The following is a 16766-nucleotide window of genomic DNA, read 5'->3' on the forward strand; positions in this document are numbered from 1 at the left end:
CATCATGGGTGCACAAAGGAGCATTGCTGCCTTCCTCCCAGCAGCTGTTAGACTTTTTAACCATCATTGCTCCCAACAAAAGCAATACGATGTTTATATTCTAGTTGTTTATATCACTGCTGCTATTTGCACATTTTTTCTATTTTCTGTTTTTAATCATTTTTAAAATTAATATTTAATACTTAATTTAATTAATAATTAATTAAATTAATTAAACTTAATAACTGTACAGTTTTTGTCTCCAATGAGGGACAATAAAGGATATTTCTATTCTACTCTGTTGTATCCTGGCAGGTGTTTCGCCAGCTGGTGAGGTAGATGAAGAGGTGGTGGAGATATATAGTTTAAAACAGTTATTAGTAATATCTAGGTATTTAGAATGTCAGATAATAATTCCTTTGAGGTACACAGAGTTAGACCTGCTGTAATGTGGGTTGTATTCAGTGGTTGAGAGGAGGCTGCAGTCAAAAACTCCCGATGACACTGGTACTAGGAATTCCACAGTGCTTCTCCTTTAATAAACACACTCTTCACCAACCTTACAAGGCCCGGTTGAACGGCTGCAGTCTTGTCATACACGAAGCGAGCAGTGTTCATACAACCCGTAATATTACTTTGAGTTAGGGAGGTAAAGATATGAGGTCCATCTCAGTCTATACGTCCATGTGCAAGCACGTTTCTCCCACATCGTACAGAGGGCAGTGACACATACTAGTGACATCACTAAACATTAACTTGGGTTGTCTTAAAGAGACACAGTTGTGACTGTTACACTGTTTCTACATTCTTCTCTGTAGAGCTTCTTTCAGTGTGTCAGAGGAGAAAGAAGTCAAACTCCTGCATGGGGCTAAACTACGAGAAGATAACAGAACAAATGGGAATGAAATAAAAACTTAAAGTGAGAAATGGATGGATTATGTAGTGTGGGATTTTTTAAAAAAAATCATTTTTTGTGCTTGTTAAGTCACTGATGAGGTCCAGAGAGATTTCATGTCAGAGACTGAGAGAGAGTGGAACAGCGGTGGTTGAGTTGAGACTTCGTCCTGTCTGCGTTTGTGCGCCTCACACCAGCTGCTCCTTTAAACTTTCATCTTAGGGCTCCCTGAGACAAAAGTTGTGCATGCCGTCTTCACAGCAGCTGTTTCAACATGACATTATCAGGTAACCACAGGTGTAACGCGAATTCTGACCCAGCTCCTTTTACACAAGCTAGTGTCGCTGTGGCCTTCATAGTGGCCTTCTTTCCTGCCTGTGACGGCGTAAACAGGACATAGTTAATCCGATCAATCCTGAGAAAGAGAAAAAAGAAAGAAGCTGACGGGTTTGTAGACGCTAAATGCCTGAATCACTGCGTGCATCCTGTTTAAAATTAATGGTATACAAGCCCGAGTGGATTTTTTTTAATCTACTGAGGTCATTGAAGTCATTCTAAAGCCAATGCAGTACTGTCATAAACTAGCAGACTGGCTGTAATACAGAGTCAGTATGCTGTTTGATCCTGTGGGAGCTGATCAGCTTTTTTCGTTCTTCAAAGCAGCTTTTTGTTTAGTTGTCAAACCAACATATCCATAAATTTAAACCTGGGAGCAGAGTCCTGTACGATGAAGTGAGTTCAGCATGCCCAGCGTATCGTTCCTTTAGCTGATTCACAATTACAATCAGGAAAAAGGTCGCACAAAACTGGTGATCAACTTGTAACGCAGCAGCAAAATCATCTGACCAATCGTGAATATGGAAAGTGTGCTGGAAACAGAGTAGCTGATGTTTACAAAGCAAGATAAACCTGTAATATTAGGTGGAAAAAGAGTTAAATACACATTACAGACTTGAAAGTAACACAGCTGCTGCAGACAAAGCAGTGGTGAGAGTGTAGGAGGAAAAGAGCTGGAGTAGTTTAGATTTGTAAGCACTATATGAATCTGTGAGGGCCTTAAATGTTTTGGACAGTAAGACTGGAGAAGAGCGACTGTATTAATAAAGTTCATCTTATTTGAAGCCAGGAAAGAAAGTTGGCAAAATGCACGTTTAATTAAACTAAAGATAAATGTGCGTAAGACAGCTCTGGTGGGATTTCAGTCTGAGAGCGAAGAAGAAATATCAGAAGAGAATTCAAACACAGGTTTAGACTTTGACTATATGTGACTAGGCAGAAAGCCGTGGTCACACAAATTAAAAATTTATATTTTCTTTTGGAAAACAATTCAATTCAATTTTATTTACACAGCACCAAATCACAACAACAGTTGTCTCAAGGTGCAGAGAGAAACCCCTCAATCATGTCAGAATCAGAGTCAGAATATGACCCCGCTGAGCAAGCACTTTGGCGACAGTGGGAAGGAAAAACTCCCTTTAAACAGGAAAAAACCTCCAGCAGAACCAGACTCGGGGAGGGGCGGGGCTATCTGCTGCCACCGGTTGGAGGTGTTTATGATCTTGTTTAATGAAGTTATTTCGTCTGTGCAATGTCTGGAAACTGTGATAAATGTCTGTTCTAGTTTGTCGTCCTTAAATGTTTCCAGTCGTAACTTGCAGAGTTTTAGTGGTTTATTCTGACAGCAGTCCCCTCCTCTTTGATTTGCTTCATTTTCACCCCTTTGATGATGCAGGCATAATGAGAACATGATGTTCACTGCAGCACCCTACCTGCTTCACACAGCAGCAGCCTCTGACCATATTTCACGCTGGTTTAGACATCTAACGGCTGAAACTGAACAAATATGTAAAAATGTATGAGAATCTGTGATGAATTGAGCTGCTTAATGCAGGAGAGAACCACATCCTCGCCTTAAAACTGATAAACGTTGTTCATTCTGTTTCTGTTCCTGTGTATGTGTCAGGTGAGAAAGGAGCAACGGGAGAGAAGGGAGACCCCGGGATTGGTGAAAGAGGAGAGCCAGGTCCTGCTGGACCCATAGGTAAGGATTTTACATACTCTGACTCTTAGAAGAGCTGGTCCAGTTCTAATAAGTTTCCTTAATGCTCTACTTCCGGTTCCAGGCCCAGCAGGTATGCCTGGTTACGGCAAAGACGGAAGCCCGGGACAAGCCGGAGCCCAAGGAGAGCCAGGAAACCCCGGCCCCCACGGTCAGCCTGGACCTCCGGGCCCTGCTGGCCAGTGCGACCCAACCCAGTGTGCCTACTATGCCAGCCTGGCACAACGGCCCCACAACAAAAATGTGAAGGGGACTTAAAGAAGAAGAGCCAAGCAGAGTTGGGAGACCAGCTGTATTTATGAACTTAATCAAGAATCAAGAACGTTTTTTTTTTTTTGTTAACCTCAGTACAGACGGCTGAAGCCACAGGTGCTGCCGGTCAGATTCTATGTTTTGATTTTGGTACGACGCTCGGGATGGATGGGGATTAAGCAACGTGGGAGTTTCTTTCTGATCTAATATGGGATAAAGAGGGCAGCTAGTTTTTTTCCCTCACTTGCATGCTTCCTGTAAATATATAGGAAGATAACACGGATGGCACGGCCCGAACATCAGGAGTAAAGATCCTGCTATTCGATATTATATCATTTCATCAGTAATCATCTCAGTCAGGTGCTTCGCTGCTTGCCTCACACCGTTCTGCATCAGCCACCCTTCACAAGTTAGCATCAGGTAGCACGTGTCATTCACTGCTCACTAAGTCAGTGACTGACACAGTCGCAGTAATTACTCAGTGTCACTTTTCCAGCCATTGACTGGGAGAAAACGGTGGCAGACGGTGAGATGCAAACAGCAGCAGTGGGTTTTGTGTCAGTTCGAGTGATGAATCAATTGCATTTCATCCACAGCAGCATGTATGTTGTTATATCGCATTTGTTTTTGGTGACACACGGATGCAAAAACAAACGGAAAAATAAAATGTCTTTTAGAGAAATGCGCCTTTAAAATAGTGCAGTTTGTTTGGTTCATTTAGACAGGTAGGAAACAAGATTTTATTCTGGGAATAAACTGAAGGCGGCAGGAATGACCTCTTTGTCACAACCCACAAATTAGCATCTCTGCAATGTCATTTCATGCTTTGGTGAGATTTGAAGGATTTCATTCCAGAAGTCTTGTTTGTATTTGTGCATGTGACATTTAAGGGTGGATATCTAGGGTTTTTTTTGTGTTTTTGTAAGGACTTCATTTAAGTTTGCTCTTTTGACCATGAATATATGCCATGTAATGATTTGTTCCAGAAGATGAGACAGCAAACAGTGTCGCTGTTAGATTTGTGCTTTCATGTTTAATGAAGCGGCTCCGGTCACTCTCTCTGAGCTACACATAGACCTGAACAGCAAACAGCTTTGAGGAGGTGGTGTAATTGCAGCCTTTGTTCACCTTTCTTGAAAAGCGGCCTATTTCACTCCGCTTTCCCTAAACCTGTCACTTCCTCTCTGTCTCTGTGATGCTTATTAAGTGCCTGTAGCTCTGGCCTGCTCTAAAACACACACTGTTCTTATTTGTACCCTGAAACCTGAAACTGGAGAGCCGATCTCTTGCATCTTGATGATCGGACTGTTGTGGTAACAGTTTGAACAATCCCTTTGTCTTATGTCCCTCACGGACCAATTAGAGTTCCTCCCAACCTCAGACACCTTGGTTATCTAGAACCAATTAAAAATAATGTTCGTTTTAAAAGAACAAAGAAACTCCTTCAAATAAAGACGAATAAAAGCATCTGAATGTGAGCTTGACAGATCTTACAGTATGATCTAATGGCTGATTATACTTTGTCATTATCTCTGTCTCAGGTTACATAACACAAGATCATTTATGAAGAGAGTGAAGACAGAGCTTTGACAGCACTTAGGTTTGTGTGGTGAAGCTGACAGGAGCTTTCAGCTTGACCAATATTTCTGAGGCTGTTCTAGAGGCCGTTTTCATAAACAGTTGAGTTAAAGTTAGTCTGTCAGTTTTGGAAAATGGAAATACACCATTGTCATATTGCAAATAGAAAAATGTTTACTCCACAAGCAATCAAATATAGCTTCGCAAAATGTATCAGTGCCAGAGGGGCGTTCCTAGCCTTGAAGGCTAGCAAGCAGCCAGTGTAGCTAGCCACAGAGAGAGCACGTGTTAGACAAAGCTTCCGGTCTTTGTGGGGGAAAACTTGCACGTTCTTGAAAACTACCTGGCAGATGATTGGATGAACCATCTAGCACAGGCCTGTAGATGCAAACTGTAGATTATAACCATGGTGATGCCAAGTTTGCAAAGCCTTTGTATCACTTTTAGAAATATAGCAGTGTCTTCTCAGTAACAGGGTAGGTGATTCCTTAAGGCACGCTCTGCTTTATCTTGGTTTCTTTCTATAATGCAAATTACAATATATATGTCATGTGTGCAGAAGGCTGTAAACCAGAGATTGAGACTGCACACTCATTATCAACATCTTAAAGGAGGTCATGAAGTGAGCAGTAAGGTCATTTTCTCATAGACTTCCCTTACAACTGGACCTTTTTGCAGCCATACGCTGACAAAGAATCCATGTATAAGACACTTCCACACTGGCTTCACTTTCAGATGTGGAAGCAATGTTCATTTTGACTGGTGCAGCTACAAGCACAGAGTTTAAACCCTGGCATGATTGTGGATCCTTCAATCCAGAAGTCTGACATATTACCGTAGCTGTTGCATATGTCTGCAACATTAACTAATTAAAAATGACATATTTTGTTCATTAGTTCATGGTTCTGTCAGGATTAGATATTCAGCTAGCTTGAATTTAGCTTGCATTAATACCCCAAAATGAGTCATTCAAAACTGTAGACTAAATAGCTAACTTAGAAATGCTAAGCTAACCCTGTTCCTTATTTTTGTCTCAGCTTTTACTCCACCAGTGCCTTCAGAGCAGCTCTTATAGTTAAGAGCTTCGGTACATGACAGCAATTTCAAAAACATGCATTCTGTGTAGAATCAACATGGCTCTATGTGACCTGCACTTTCTACCATTTCCATATGTTCCCTATCCCATATTTGCCACTGAACGATTTGTAAATTGCAACAAACCACCTGTCTGGTGGTTTTGTAAATGGTCGTTACAGTTACATCAGCAGATGTTGCATCAGCGTTGGTGAGGGAGAGTATTTGTAATGCATAGAGGCTGTAACTTGTACTGTTATACTGCTAAATTAATCAGGATTTGATCAAATAGAATCATGTTATAATGAATTAACTGCATTTTATTAACTCTTTCCCAAATTTTCCTGATAAATCGGTGCTAAGATATTTTAAAGTAGTAGCATATTGTAAGTATTCGAACCACACCTGTACTGTACTGTATAATAAAGACTGGAACAGATTCATTTTATAACTCAGACTTGCCTCGTCATTTGAAAAGCCAGTACTCGTGCTCTTTCACGTAATGCTGAAATACAAGCAGACCCATTCTGTTTCATTGAATGTTCATCTCTTTACAATGAAAATGTTTATGTTATTCATTCAAGAGCTCCAGCCCTGCTCTGTCACTAATGCATGATAATCAATTCCAAGACGGAGACATCCATCATGTTTTATGTCTAAACCTGATTATAGAAATCATGCTGCACTCTTCTCCTATACCAAGCTTCATGAACCTTGAGCATCCATTCACTTACAGTACACATCTATAAACACGATGTCTCCGAGCCACGATAACATCTGTTAGATGAAAGGGATGTCCTTGGAATGGCTCCTATGCCGACTCCTTCCTAACCGCTTACATAAAACTCATATTTGATCTGTGAGTGTATTTGTGTTGTGCAGACAGAGGTGAGGATGGTGTTGACTTTCCTTTGTAACCAGGCAACTGTGAAATGCCTTGCTGAATCAACATTATATCCATAATAACCCGGGGACTTTTTGTCTGGACAACAAAGGCTGTGGAATTTCATGATGGCACACTTTCAAAACACAACACTTTATTGCAGCATTTGAACAAGATCATCGATTTGACAAAATGAGGGGAACAAATGTATGATCCTAAATTAAATAGCAGGTTGAAGATATAATCTCATGTCTGATGTTAGTATCAGGTTTTGGGTTTTTTTTTGTAAAACCTAGCTTCACTATAAGATTGGCTCATGATCGCTTCAATATGGGTCACATAATAGACTTTAATATTAGCTAAAAGAGCAGAATTGATATTGAATGACTGTGGTGGGTGACTTGTGTGCCCTGGACCTGCCATCAGTCAGAAGTTGCTCCGGGATCAGTAACAGCGGTTTTTGAATGTTGGGTTAGTTAACATCTGTCCAGTAATCTCCAATTGTGCCTCACTTCTGTTTCCCTGTGCGTCTCTTCGTTCCGTGGTTCAGATGGAGACTTCCAAAGATCACCGTGCTTTGACAAGTCCTGAAATGTGGTCACTGGCAGGATGAGATTTGGAGTGTTTCAGTGAGCTTGGGGTGTGTCATGGGTTTTTGTAGCCAATGGATTTCTTCCCACCAACCATATAAAGTGGAGGATGTCTGCCTATACAGGTTGATGGGTCACAAAAACCAGGAGATCCTGGGAGCCCCCTTGGACCAACAGGTCCAGGGATACCAGGACTACCTGTCTCACCACGCTCTCCGTTTCTACCATCCTTTCCAATGCCGGGGGCGCCAGGTGCACCTGAGGAAACAAAAACATGTTAAGTATTATGTCAACTTAAAGTGAAAAATGGTATTTTGTAAAGAAACCATATCTGCAAAAATCAGATATAGTGGCTTCTGCACCAGGAACAATACTTTTCATGTCACACATGCTACTCTTTGGCAGTTTATAAAGGCAATAGGTAAATAACCACTGCTATGCAGATGACATCCAGGTATATTTATCTATGAAAGTAGACGACACAAATGATTTAGTTAAGTTACAGCCATGCCTTAAAGACATAAAGGTGTGGATGACGTGCAGTTTCGATATTCTGATAAAACTGTTATACCTTCTTTCTTTTTTTTAATTTTTCTTTTGTTACATTTTATAATATTACACACTAATCTCATCACCACATATTACCACACAGAACAGTATAATGTAGAACATTCCCCTTTCTTAACCCTAACCATCTGTTCATTTAATTCTAGGATTCCAGGAATAAAGTGGTCAATATCTGAATATGAATGACACAACACTAAGACAAGTCAAACTGCGGGTGCACGTTAACAACCTACTAAAACAGCCACACACACGTGATCCATATGTGATCCATATCTCACAGAAATCATCCTTCATTCATTTTAAAGTATATTTCACATAACTTTGGACGGGTGAACTGGGATCTTTCCAGTTTAAAAAATAAGATGATGGGCTAACAGACAAGCAAAAGAAAAAAGAAGCATTATCGACATTTGTTACACCAGGTCGTGTTTTCAGGTTTTACACTAAATCAGCTGATCTGGCTCAGCTGGTATTTGAGACTCACTCGTTCTTTGAGGCACACATTAAACAAGTCTCTAGTATGTTGTGTCTTTCACTGGCATAAATATTGGTACAATTAGAAACATCCTGTCTTAGTATGACCCTAAACAATATACTTTTGCTACTTTGAGAGAGGCTGCCCCTCCCTGCATAAAAATACTAATAAAAAAAAAAAACAGGAAAAGGTATAAGATTGTGTAAACAATTACTTTTAGTGGTGAAGGAACTACTCATCCCATAATCCATTGCAAATCCCAGTTTCCAGAGCAATGTCTTCTAACCTTCTTAAATGGTATCCTTTTCATTGTTGTGTATATATTGAATTATAAGTGTAATTGTGTGTGTGGTAAAGTATGGCCTAGCTCTCAGTAAGTACAGCGCTCTGTAACTCGCTGTATTAACCGTTCTTGCAGTTTAGTCAACCTGACATTTTCTGGTTTCCATAGTAACTGCTCCACCAAAAGGAGATGTTGCAGAGATGTCAGTTTTTGGGTAGAGTAGGACTTTTCAATTCAATTTCAATTTCACAAAAGTTGCTTCGAGGTGCTTTATTGTGTAAGGTAAAGACCTTACAATGGAACAACAATCAGAAACGCCCCATCAGCTTCCACTTGGAAAAACTTCCTTTTACAAGAACTAGTCTCAGCTGTTCTTTCCAGTGCCGGGGACGCCAAACTAGTAGGTAAAGGCTGGGATCTTTACATCTGAGGTTGGGCTTCCTAAGTAGTTTAATTATCACCACTTTAAAAGCCGGCGGTACAACCTGTGGCCTGTTAACAGATGAAAACATATTAAAGTTGCTGTACTTAATAATACATCAGATGAAAGGCTGCGAATAACAGTAATGTTTTCTTTACTGCTTAAAATTTTATTTGTAAAGAAATGAATGAAGTCATTGCTACTTAAAGGAATAGTTAAAAGAATAGTTGGCCCAACAGAGCCCTGACTCTCTGCTGTTGTTACTGTTGTCCTTGATCAGTGATGAATAGTGAGCTATCGAAGCTTTATTGAGGGTCTTTTTTAAATAAAGTAACAAACTATTTTTTCTACGACATTTCACATTGCATTTTTAAAAAACAAGGTTGATGTCAATTAGACTTATGCATCTACTATCAGTTCAAGTAATACAACAGCTTTGGACGGCTATAAAATAATGGCTAAATATCAAAATCCCTATGAAATCTTTACTTCCAGAGCCCCACAGCGGAGCTCTATAGTGGTCACTACACTGTGGTACTTTCTGTTGGTGATTTGTGGAGCATTTTAAATGGAATGATCTGACAAAAAAATTGTCCTGCTGTGAGATAAAGCCTGTATTTGAGCAAGTTGAATGACTTTTATACAGTACAGTATATATATTTATATTTATATGTGAGGGCTATCTCTCTAACGTGCTACAAAAACTGCACTTTTAATGAGAATTAAAAATTAAAGTCAGTTTTTAGCTCAGTTTGACATTTCGAAGACCCCCTGTTTACTGTGACCAGCGCTCTGCTCTAATTACAACAAGAATCCTTACCTGGTGCACCTGGTGCGCCTTGGCTTCCTTTGATTCCCACACCATCCTCTCCCCTGTCTCCCTTGTCTCCCCTCTCCCCGCCATCACCTGCACAGGGACACGCACATTGATGCCGAGATGAAATGGAGAGGCACAGCTATAGGCACGTCACGTAATTAGGAAACTTAATGACTCCACTCTGATTCCGCCCTGTTTAGTGCATCATTGATTGTATAATGTTATGCATCAGTGACTCTCTTCCATCCTCAGAGCTCTCTGCATAACTTCTTTCAGCGTTTGCTTTGGCAAAGACAAAGGCATACTGCCAGAGCTGACACCATTGTTTTCTCTAAAGGCTTCATTTAATTTTTTCCACTACAGCCACTCTAGGATTGGAAGGTCTCCAAGAAAATAGAAAAGAAGCAAAAGGCTATCACAGCCTCGCAGCTTATCTGTCATGGTGTGGGTGAAACGCATACATAATGAACAACCCACTTACAGCTGTAAGTAAAGGATGCTAAAAACCGAGGCTCAGTTTTTACTAAAGGTGAAAACATTTGAAATGCCATACTGACCTTTTTGTCCTGGTGCGCCTGGAAGTCCAAAGTAGCCTGGAGGCCCTTTGGGACCCATTGGGCCTGGAGCTCCTGCTGCTCCTGCAGCTCCAGCTGGTCCAGGGAGTCCAGGAAGACCTGCAGGTCCAGGAGTACCAGGGGCACCAATGGCTGCTGGCTTTTTTGAGAGTTCTTTCATAAATTCAGCTAATTGCTCTAAATGAATTGCAACAAATAGGTTTTAATATTTAACTGCTCAACCCTTCATTGGGTTCAATGTGAGGTTTTATTAAGGTGAACAAACGGCACCTTCAACAACAGCTGAACACATTTCCCGAAGCTTCTCGTCACTCACTTTTGGCCCCTGTGAAATCACGAATACTATTACTGCAAAGTTACTGCAAAGGGTTGATGCAGCCAACAGTTGCATTTGCACTGTTTCTGTCAGTTTCATTCGTCAGAAATAATTGCTGAGATTATTCCAAACCAAACTGGTGGATCAGGTGCTGCCATCTCTAGAACCACTAGCATGTCTGCTATGTGGTTTAAGTGTATGCATTTCCTATACTGGTTAAATGTGTCACTTACAGGTAGACCTCTCGGGCCTGGTGCTCCGGGAAGGCCCGACTCTCCTTCCAGCCCTCGAGCTCCCATTGGACCCGTCAAACCCTCGTGTCCTGGCTGGCCTGGTCTGCCATCGGCTCCTGTAACTCCTCTTTGGCCCTTCTCCCCACGCTAATGGTGAAAATGAATCATTATGAACCACGGCTGTATGTGTCAGCAGTAGGATACTGCCCCTATCAGCTAAGATAGCTTGTGTGCCAGAACAATACACAACTCAGTGTTCGAATAGCTTCAATAACATTCTGTAAGCTTTTTATACCATATGCTAAGGTGGGAATTGATTGTAGTACCTATTCAAATGCTCTAAATTGTTTGTTTGTATATACAATCCAAGCTTGCAATGTTAGAAGTCATGAAACACTTTCCATGTAAAAAGCTCCTTAGGCAAGCTTTTATAGCAGACAACTGTTTATGCATACCTCTCCTTTGATTCCATGAACACCAGGAGGGCCCTGAGACACACACATAAAGATAAATCAACATCTCTCAAATCCAGCGACAGAAAATACATTTTTGTTGCATTTAATTAAGCATATGAGTCAAATACCTGGTCTCCCTTTATCCCAGGATCTCCTTGCATTCCTCTGTCCCCCTGTTTTACAACAGATTGAGCAAAAAAGTCAAATTACTGGACGAACTGTTAAGGTTCATTTGCAGATAAACTGGAAATTACAATATTACTCACCTGACTTCCTTTCGGTCCTACTGGTCCAACAGGTCCCTAAACAACACATTATGCTCTTCACTAAACTCTTATTATAAGATTTCTAAGCTTTGGTAAAGAATGAAATTTGTCTCACCAGATCACCTTTGTGCCCTGTATGGCCCTTCAGTCCTTTGGCGCCGGGGTTACCTTTAGCTCCTTTCTCACCCTGAAAATACAACAAACATATTTATGTCTGCGTGTTCAGAGCAACAGGGTTGAGACAGCTGAAGTAGCTTTGTTTTACCACCCCTAACACCTGCTCTGATTCACCTTTTTACATGATGTCATTTGTGAATTTTGCAGAAACTAACTCTTCATCATTAGCTGTTACAGACACATCTCCATTTAGGCTGCTGGGGGATTCCTGTGATGCACAGAGTATTTCTTCTTCAGTCACCTTTCTCACTCACTATATGTTAACTAGGGCTGGGTGTCGTCACTGATTTCTAGAATCGATTCAATTCCGATTCACAAGGTCCTGATTCGATTCGATTGATTCGTTTTGAATCTGGGAAATTTTGCCTCAGACAGTCAGAAATATTATATTTCTGATCACTTATTAGTACATATCCATATTTTTATATCTATAAAAACAAAGCTGACACTTGTGAGACTTAATCAAAGGTATAAAGATCTCAGCAGATGCCTTTGTGTCAAAGTAACTGAGGATAAAACAGAAAAACATGAAGGAGATTTTCCTGGCCTGGGATTTTATAGCAGATAAAAATACTCTGCAGTAGAACAAAGAAGAAAGAAAACCATAAATCAACATCTGAACATTACCTGATGCTGCTGAAGTGAAACAGAGCAAAGTTACAGAGGTTTTATTAAAGACACAGCTGAGCATTTTGCAATTTTGCATAATTTAAAAAAGTTTAAAAAAAAACAGTAGCAGACAGCGCTGTACACAACGGTAGACTGGTGGGTAATAAGCAAGTGAATAATGCAGAAAACAGAGAGAGAGAGACGGAGAGCTCTGCATGAAGTGTGATTTTTATCGTGGTGGAAGCAAAACAGCAAAAGTAAGAGGGAATTCATGACGATGTTTATGTGAAGCGAAACGTGAAGCTAGTTTGGATCTTCTTCTGCTGCTGGTTCAGTCAATGTTGTTTGGAGAGAGATCAAACCTGCAGCTTCAGAATCGAGCGCAAAAAAGACAAACACAAAGAGCGGAGCCGCCGACGCATCAGAATCAGTGAGCTGTCGGCTTTCAGTCCCGACAGCATGTCCATGGTGAGAAAGTAGACGTCTCACTGATTCTGATGCGCCGGGTCCGCGCTTTGTTGTGTTTATGTCTTTGTGCAGAATCCGTGTACTGCTGTCATTTACTGTTTAAAGTTTTTGTTGGTTGTCGAAATTTTTGGAGGTTTAACCTGAGATTCTGGCGTTTCGGGCAAAATGAATTTATATTTAAAAATTGATTCAGGATTTTAATGAATCGATATCACGTTATCCAAGCTAGAATTGATTGCAATCGATAAATCGATAATCAAAACCCACCCCTAATGTTAATAGACCTCTCTGCACTGAATCATACTTGTTATTAATCTCAGTCTCTCTTCCACAGCTTCCTTTTATCCTGTCTTCCTTGGCCCTGTCTGCAGGTGGTTCATGCTTGCTCTGTATGTATTATTGTAGGGTCTCCCTTACAATATAAAGCACCTTGGGGCGACTGTTGTTGTGATTTGGCGCTGTATAAATTAAATTGAATTGAACTTCCAGAGACGTCATCAAAGTTTCTGTTCCTCTGTAAAGCTGTAAAACCGTGCCTGGGACAATAAGACAAAAAGACTCGCTTCTGGAACATAGAATTGAACGATGAGACAACACTGATGTCATCAGGCCAATCAAGCAGCAAAAATGGGTTTACTCCGCCTTAGTGATAGAGAGAGGAGCTCACACACATCGATGGAGTTCAGAGTAGAGCTACTGCGCCTTCACTTTGGTTGAAGCCAGCTAAAGTGGTTTAGACAAATAGTCAGGATGGCTCCTTTGTGTTTCTCTTTGAATGTTTTCTGGGAATGCCCAGCTGGGAGCAGATGGATGGATGGACAGGTAGTGCATCAGTGTATCTCACCTGGATTCCTGGTGGACCTGCAGGCCCAACTGGTCCTTGTTTTCCTGTTTGACCCTGTACATCAAGAAGTAGTAAAACCTCAACTTCAGTTTGCACATGAATGTGCTGGTACTAATGTACCTGAAAAGTCTAAAAGTGTGACTTGTTTTTAATTTAAATATAAAAATCATGAAGCAATGGGGACAAAATGTCAACTTACAGTTGCTCCTTTATCTCCAGGTTTTCCATCTGCTCCATCTTTTCCAGGCCCACCCTATATGGGAAAAATATCCAAATGAATTTGAATGAGTGTGAATATCACTTGCAGAACCAAGATAACTGATGAAAAATATCTGTAAAATTAGAGGCTCATGGATAGAGTTCTGTGGGTAGCGTAATCTCACAGTTTTTCCAGGAAGTCCAGCTGGTCCGACAGGTCCCTCTGCACCAGTGCTGCCCTAAATCCACAGCAGGAATTGCACTGAATAAGTCAGCTCAAACCTCAAAGAGAGTGTTCTACTGAAGCTGTCAGCTGCAATAACATTAGGGATGTGCTATAAAGACATGCCTCATTAAATGGATGATTATTCCAATTACCTTTTCACCGGGGGTTCCAGCTACTCCCGACTTCCCTGGCAGACCCTAGGAACAAAAACATGTCATGAAAACAAACTGAAAATGTTTGTGTCATTGCCTCACGTCTGTTTCTGTGAGAAGCAATAAATAACATTAACAGGAAATGGGATCAGGGAATTAGCATAGCAGTGAAGTAGCATAAAACATTGCTTAACATTAACAGGAAATCAATTTATAACACTTATAACTGTTTGAGAAACAATAGTAATAAAAATCTTTAGGTAAAAGCACACTGGAAATAAGTCACACAGCCTATAGTAAAAACACTGTCCTTTTATCTACTGTGCTGTTTGTGAATTCACATTTACCATTCAAGTCACATCTGTATCCTCTCATCTCACAGCCTTACAGGCAACAGTAGGTGTGCCCTTGCCCTTCCTGCAGGTTGTTTGACTTTAATGTTTTATTTAGCTGACCAGCTTTGTTGCTTCAGAGAGAAGCTCGTCCTCCTTTAATTTACCAGCGTCACTAGCTTCCCAATGAAACGCTAACAACTGGAAATAGTAACCACAAAGGATATAATTCAATTACAGGTTTAACAGGATGTACAAAAATTAAGTTTGACTTACTGGAATACCCACAATCCCCCTGACACCAACAGCTCCAGGAGTGCCGGGCTCTCCCTGTTGAGGAGATGCAAAGTGTGCACAGATTGTTGTATGCAGTATACAAGTTTACTTTTGTTTAATGTGTGTTCAACGATTTTTCCAAAGAAACCAACATGGCGTCAGCCAAAAGTCCAATGGACGCCATACTACACCCATGATGCATTCAGCAGAATAATTTGGTAAATTTTGGGGGGACACACCATATGTTGTAGACCAGCGGTCCCCACTTCATTCACAAATTCATGGTTTTTAGGGTTTTTAATCGTTATTTTTTTGTCAGACATTTCAAGCCTGATAAAAACAAACATTAATAGCAATATGCAATAATAATATTTGATGTGTTTCCTTCTTTCTTAATTAATTAACTGAATACTTGTATACTCTTAGATTTTTGGTTGAGTCAGCCTTTCTTGGCCACGTGTCACCATTAGCTTGTAGATTTGATGTATTTCTGTCTTGTATATTTTACAAACAGGCCCATCCAAATCAATCTTTCCATGTCTCCCAGACAATTATTGAGTTTTAGTTTAGTATGATGCACTTTTATTAGTAAAAAGATCACAGGGGATAACGGTTACCTTGGCGCCATCAACTCCAGGACTTCCATCTAAGCCATTATTTCCAGGCCCTCCCTGAAAAACACTATATATTAAGCAATGCTGTGCTAAAAATAAATGTCTCACCATTCATCCATTTTCTTCCACTTCTACTTTATATCTTCCAGCTTACTTACAGTATCTCCTTTTTCCCCTGGAGGACCCTGTGATCCCTGAGCTCCCATGGCTCCCTAAACAAGATCAAATCACATTTTTTTAAATGCTTTTCGAATTATGATTTGTTATATAAATCATCTTAGGTAGAGAGCAGGACTCACATCTTCGCCTTTAGGCCCCGGCAAACCCGGACGTCCACGCATTCCCTCCACACCCTGAGAGAAAGTTAGTTACAGGTTAAAGTTCATCCCTTTTTCGCTCTTAGAGCAAATGCCAGAAGATCAGAGGCCGTGGAGCTGATCAAACTAAGACTGCTTACAGGAGCTCCAGGAGGACCAGTGGGTCCTGGGACACCGTTGAAGCCAGGTGGGCCCTGAGAATGGAGAAGAGTTAGCTTTCATTTACATGTACAAAGGTCCAAATGTCTGTGTCATCTCTGTTAAACGTACTCTGTCTCCCTTCTCTCCCGCGGTTCCAGGGACTCCGATGGGTCCTCTTTGTCCCTATAAGGACAAAAGAGATTTTATTTTGTAGATATTTATCACTTTATATCTTTAGGGAGACATAATTTCATTAATATTAATACAGTGTAACCAAGGGAGAAGCTTCCCTACATCATCTCCCATGTGACCTGGTGGTCCTTGAGGACCCTGCTTTCCTGATTCCCCCTGTGGAAAACCACAAGTGTAAACACATTAACATCACATTTTGTGAAGGTGGATTGTAGCATGTGTACAAATGGTTCTTGGTATCCTGTTGGTAGAGAAACATAGCTCATTGCTACAAGGTAACTACTGTATGTACTGTATGCTCTGTCTGGTTTTCACTCTGCTTGTACCTTCTCTCCAGGAACGCCGTCCTTTCCAGGCACACCATCCAGACCTTTGTGTCCCTAAAGGTAACAATCACATCATTAATCTATCTATCTATCTATCTATCTATCTATCTATCTATCTATCTATCTATCTATCTATCTATCTATCTATCTATCTATCTATCTATCTATCTATCTAT

The 16766-nt window shown here is 40.7% G+C and overlaps 2 protein-coding genes across 9 annotated transcripts in view; one reads left to right on the forward strand and one right to left on the reverse strand.

The window, feature by feature from the left end:
* col22a1 (collagen, type XXII, alpha 1) overlaps positions 1–6285 on the forward strand; it is a 74961-nt gene extending 68676 nt beyond the window's left edge. For all 6 annotated transcript variants that reach the window (XM_014329217.2, XM_014329218.2, XM_005947300.3 and 3 more), the window contains 2 exons: positions 2838–2915; positions 2998–6285. In XM_014329217.2, coding sequence (XP_014184703.1) covers positions 2838–2915; positions 2998–3191 — 272 coding nt within the window. In that variant the 3' untranslated portion in view covers positions 3192–6285. The remainder of the gene's footprint in view (positions 1–2837; positions 2916–2997) is intronic.
* Positions 6286–6854: 569 nt separating this feature from the next.
* The window catches only part of LOC102307518 (collagen alpha-1(IX) chain), a 31587-nt gene continuing 21675 nt past the window's right edge, over positions 6855–16766 (reverse strand). For all 3 annotated transcript variants that reach the window (XM_005947293.2, XM_042228962.1, XM_042228961.1), the window contains 21 exons: positions 16591–16644; positions 16367–16420; positions 16202–16255; positions 16072–16125; positions 15914–15967; positions 15773–15826; positions 15618–15671; positions 15001–15054; positions 14393–14437; positions 14200–14253; positions 14016–14069; positions 13817–13870; positions 11834–11905; positions 11719–11754; positions 11581–11625; positions 11453–11485; positions 10998–11144; positions 10719–10773; positions 10431–10625; positions 9877–9963; positions 6855–7568 (listed from right to left, as the gene is read on the reverse strand). In XM_005947293.2, coding sequence (XP_005947355.1) covers positions 7366–7568; positions 9877–9963; positions 10431–10625; positions 10719–10773; positions 10998–11144; positions 11453–11485; positions 11581–11625; positions 11719–11754; positions 11834–11905; positions 13817–13870; positions 14016–14069; positions 14200–14253; positions 14393–14437; positions 15001–15054; positions 15618–15671; positions 15773–15826; positions 15914–15967; positions 16072–16125; positions 16202–16255; positions 16367–16420; positions 16591–16644 — 1512 coding nt within the window. In that variant the 3' untranslated portion in view covers positions 6855–7365. The remainder of the gene's footprint in view (positions 7569–9876; positions 9964–10430; positions 10626–10718; positions 10774–10997; positions 11145–11452; positions 11486–11580; positions 11626–11718; positions 11755–11833; positions 11906–13816; positions 13871–14015; positions 14070–14199; positions 14254–14392; positions 14438–15000; positions 15055–15617; positions 15672–15772; positions 15827–15913; positions 15968–16071; positions 16126–16201; positions 16256–16366; positions 16421–16590; positions 16645–16766) is intronic.

This window comes from Haplochromis burtoni, unplaced genomic scaffold (assembly GCF_018398535.1).
Source record: "Haplochromis burtoni strain Fernald_Lab_line unplaced genomic scaffold, NCSU_Asbu1 Contig_371, whole genome shotgun sequence".
Lineage (NCBI taxonomy): Eukaryota > Metazoa > Chordata > Actinopteri > Cichliformes > Cichlidae > Haplochromis > Haplochromis burtoni.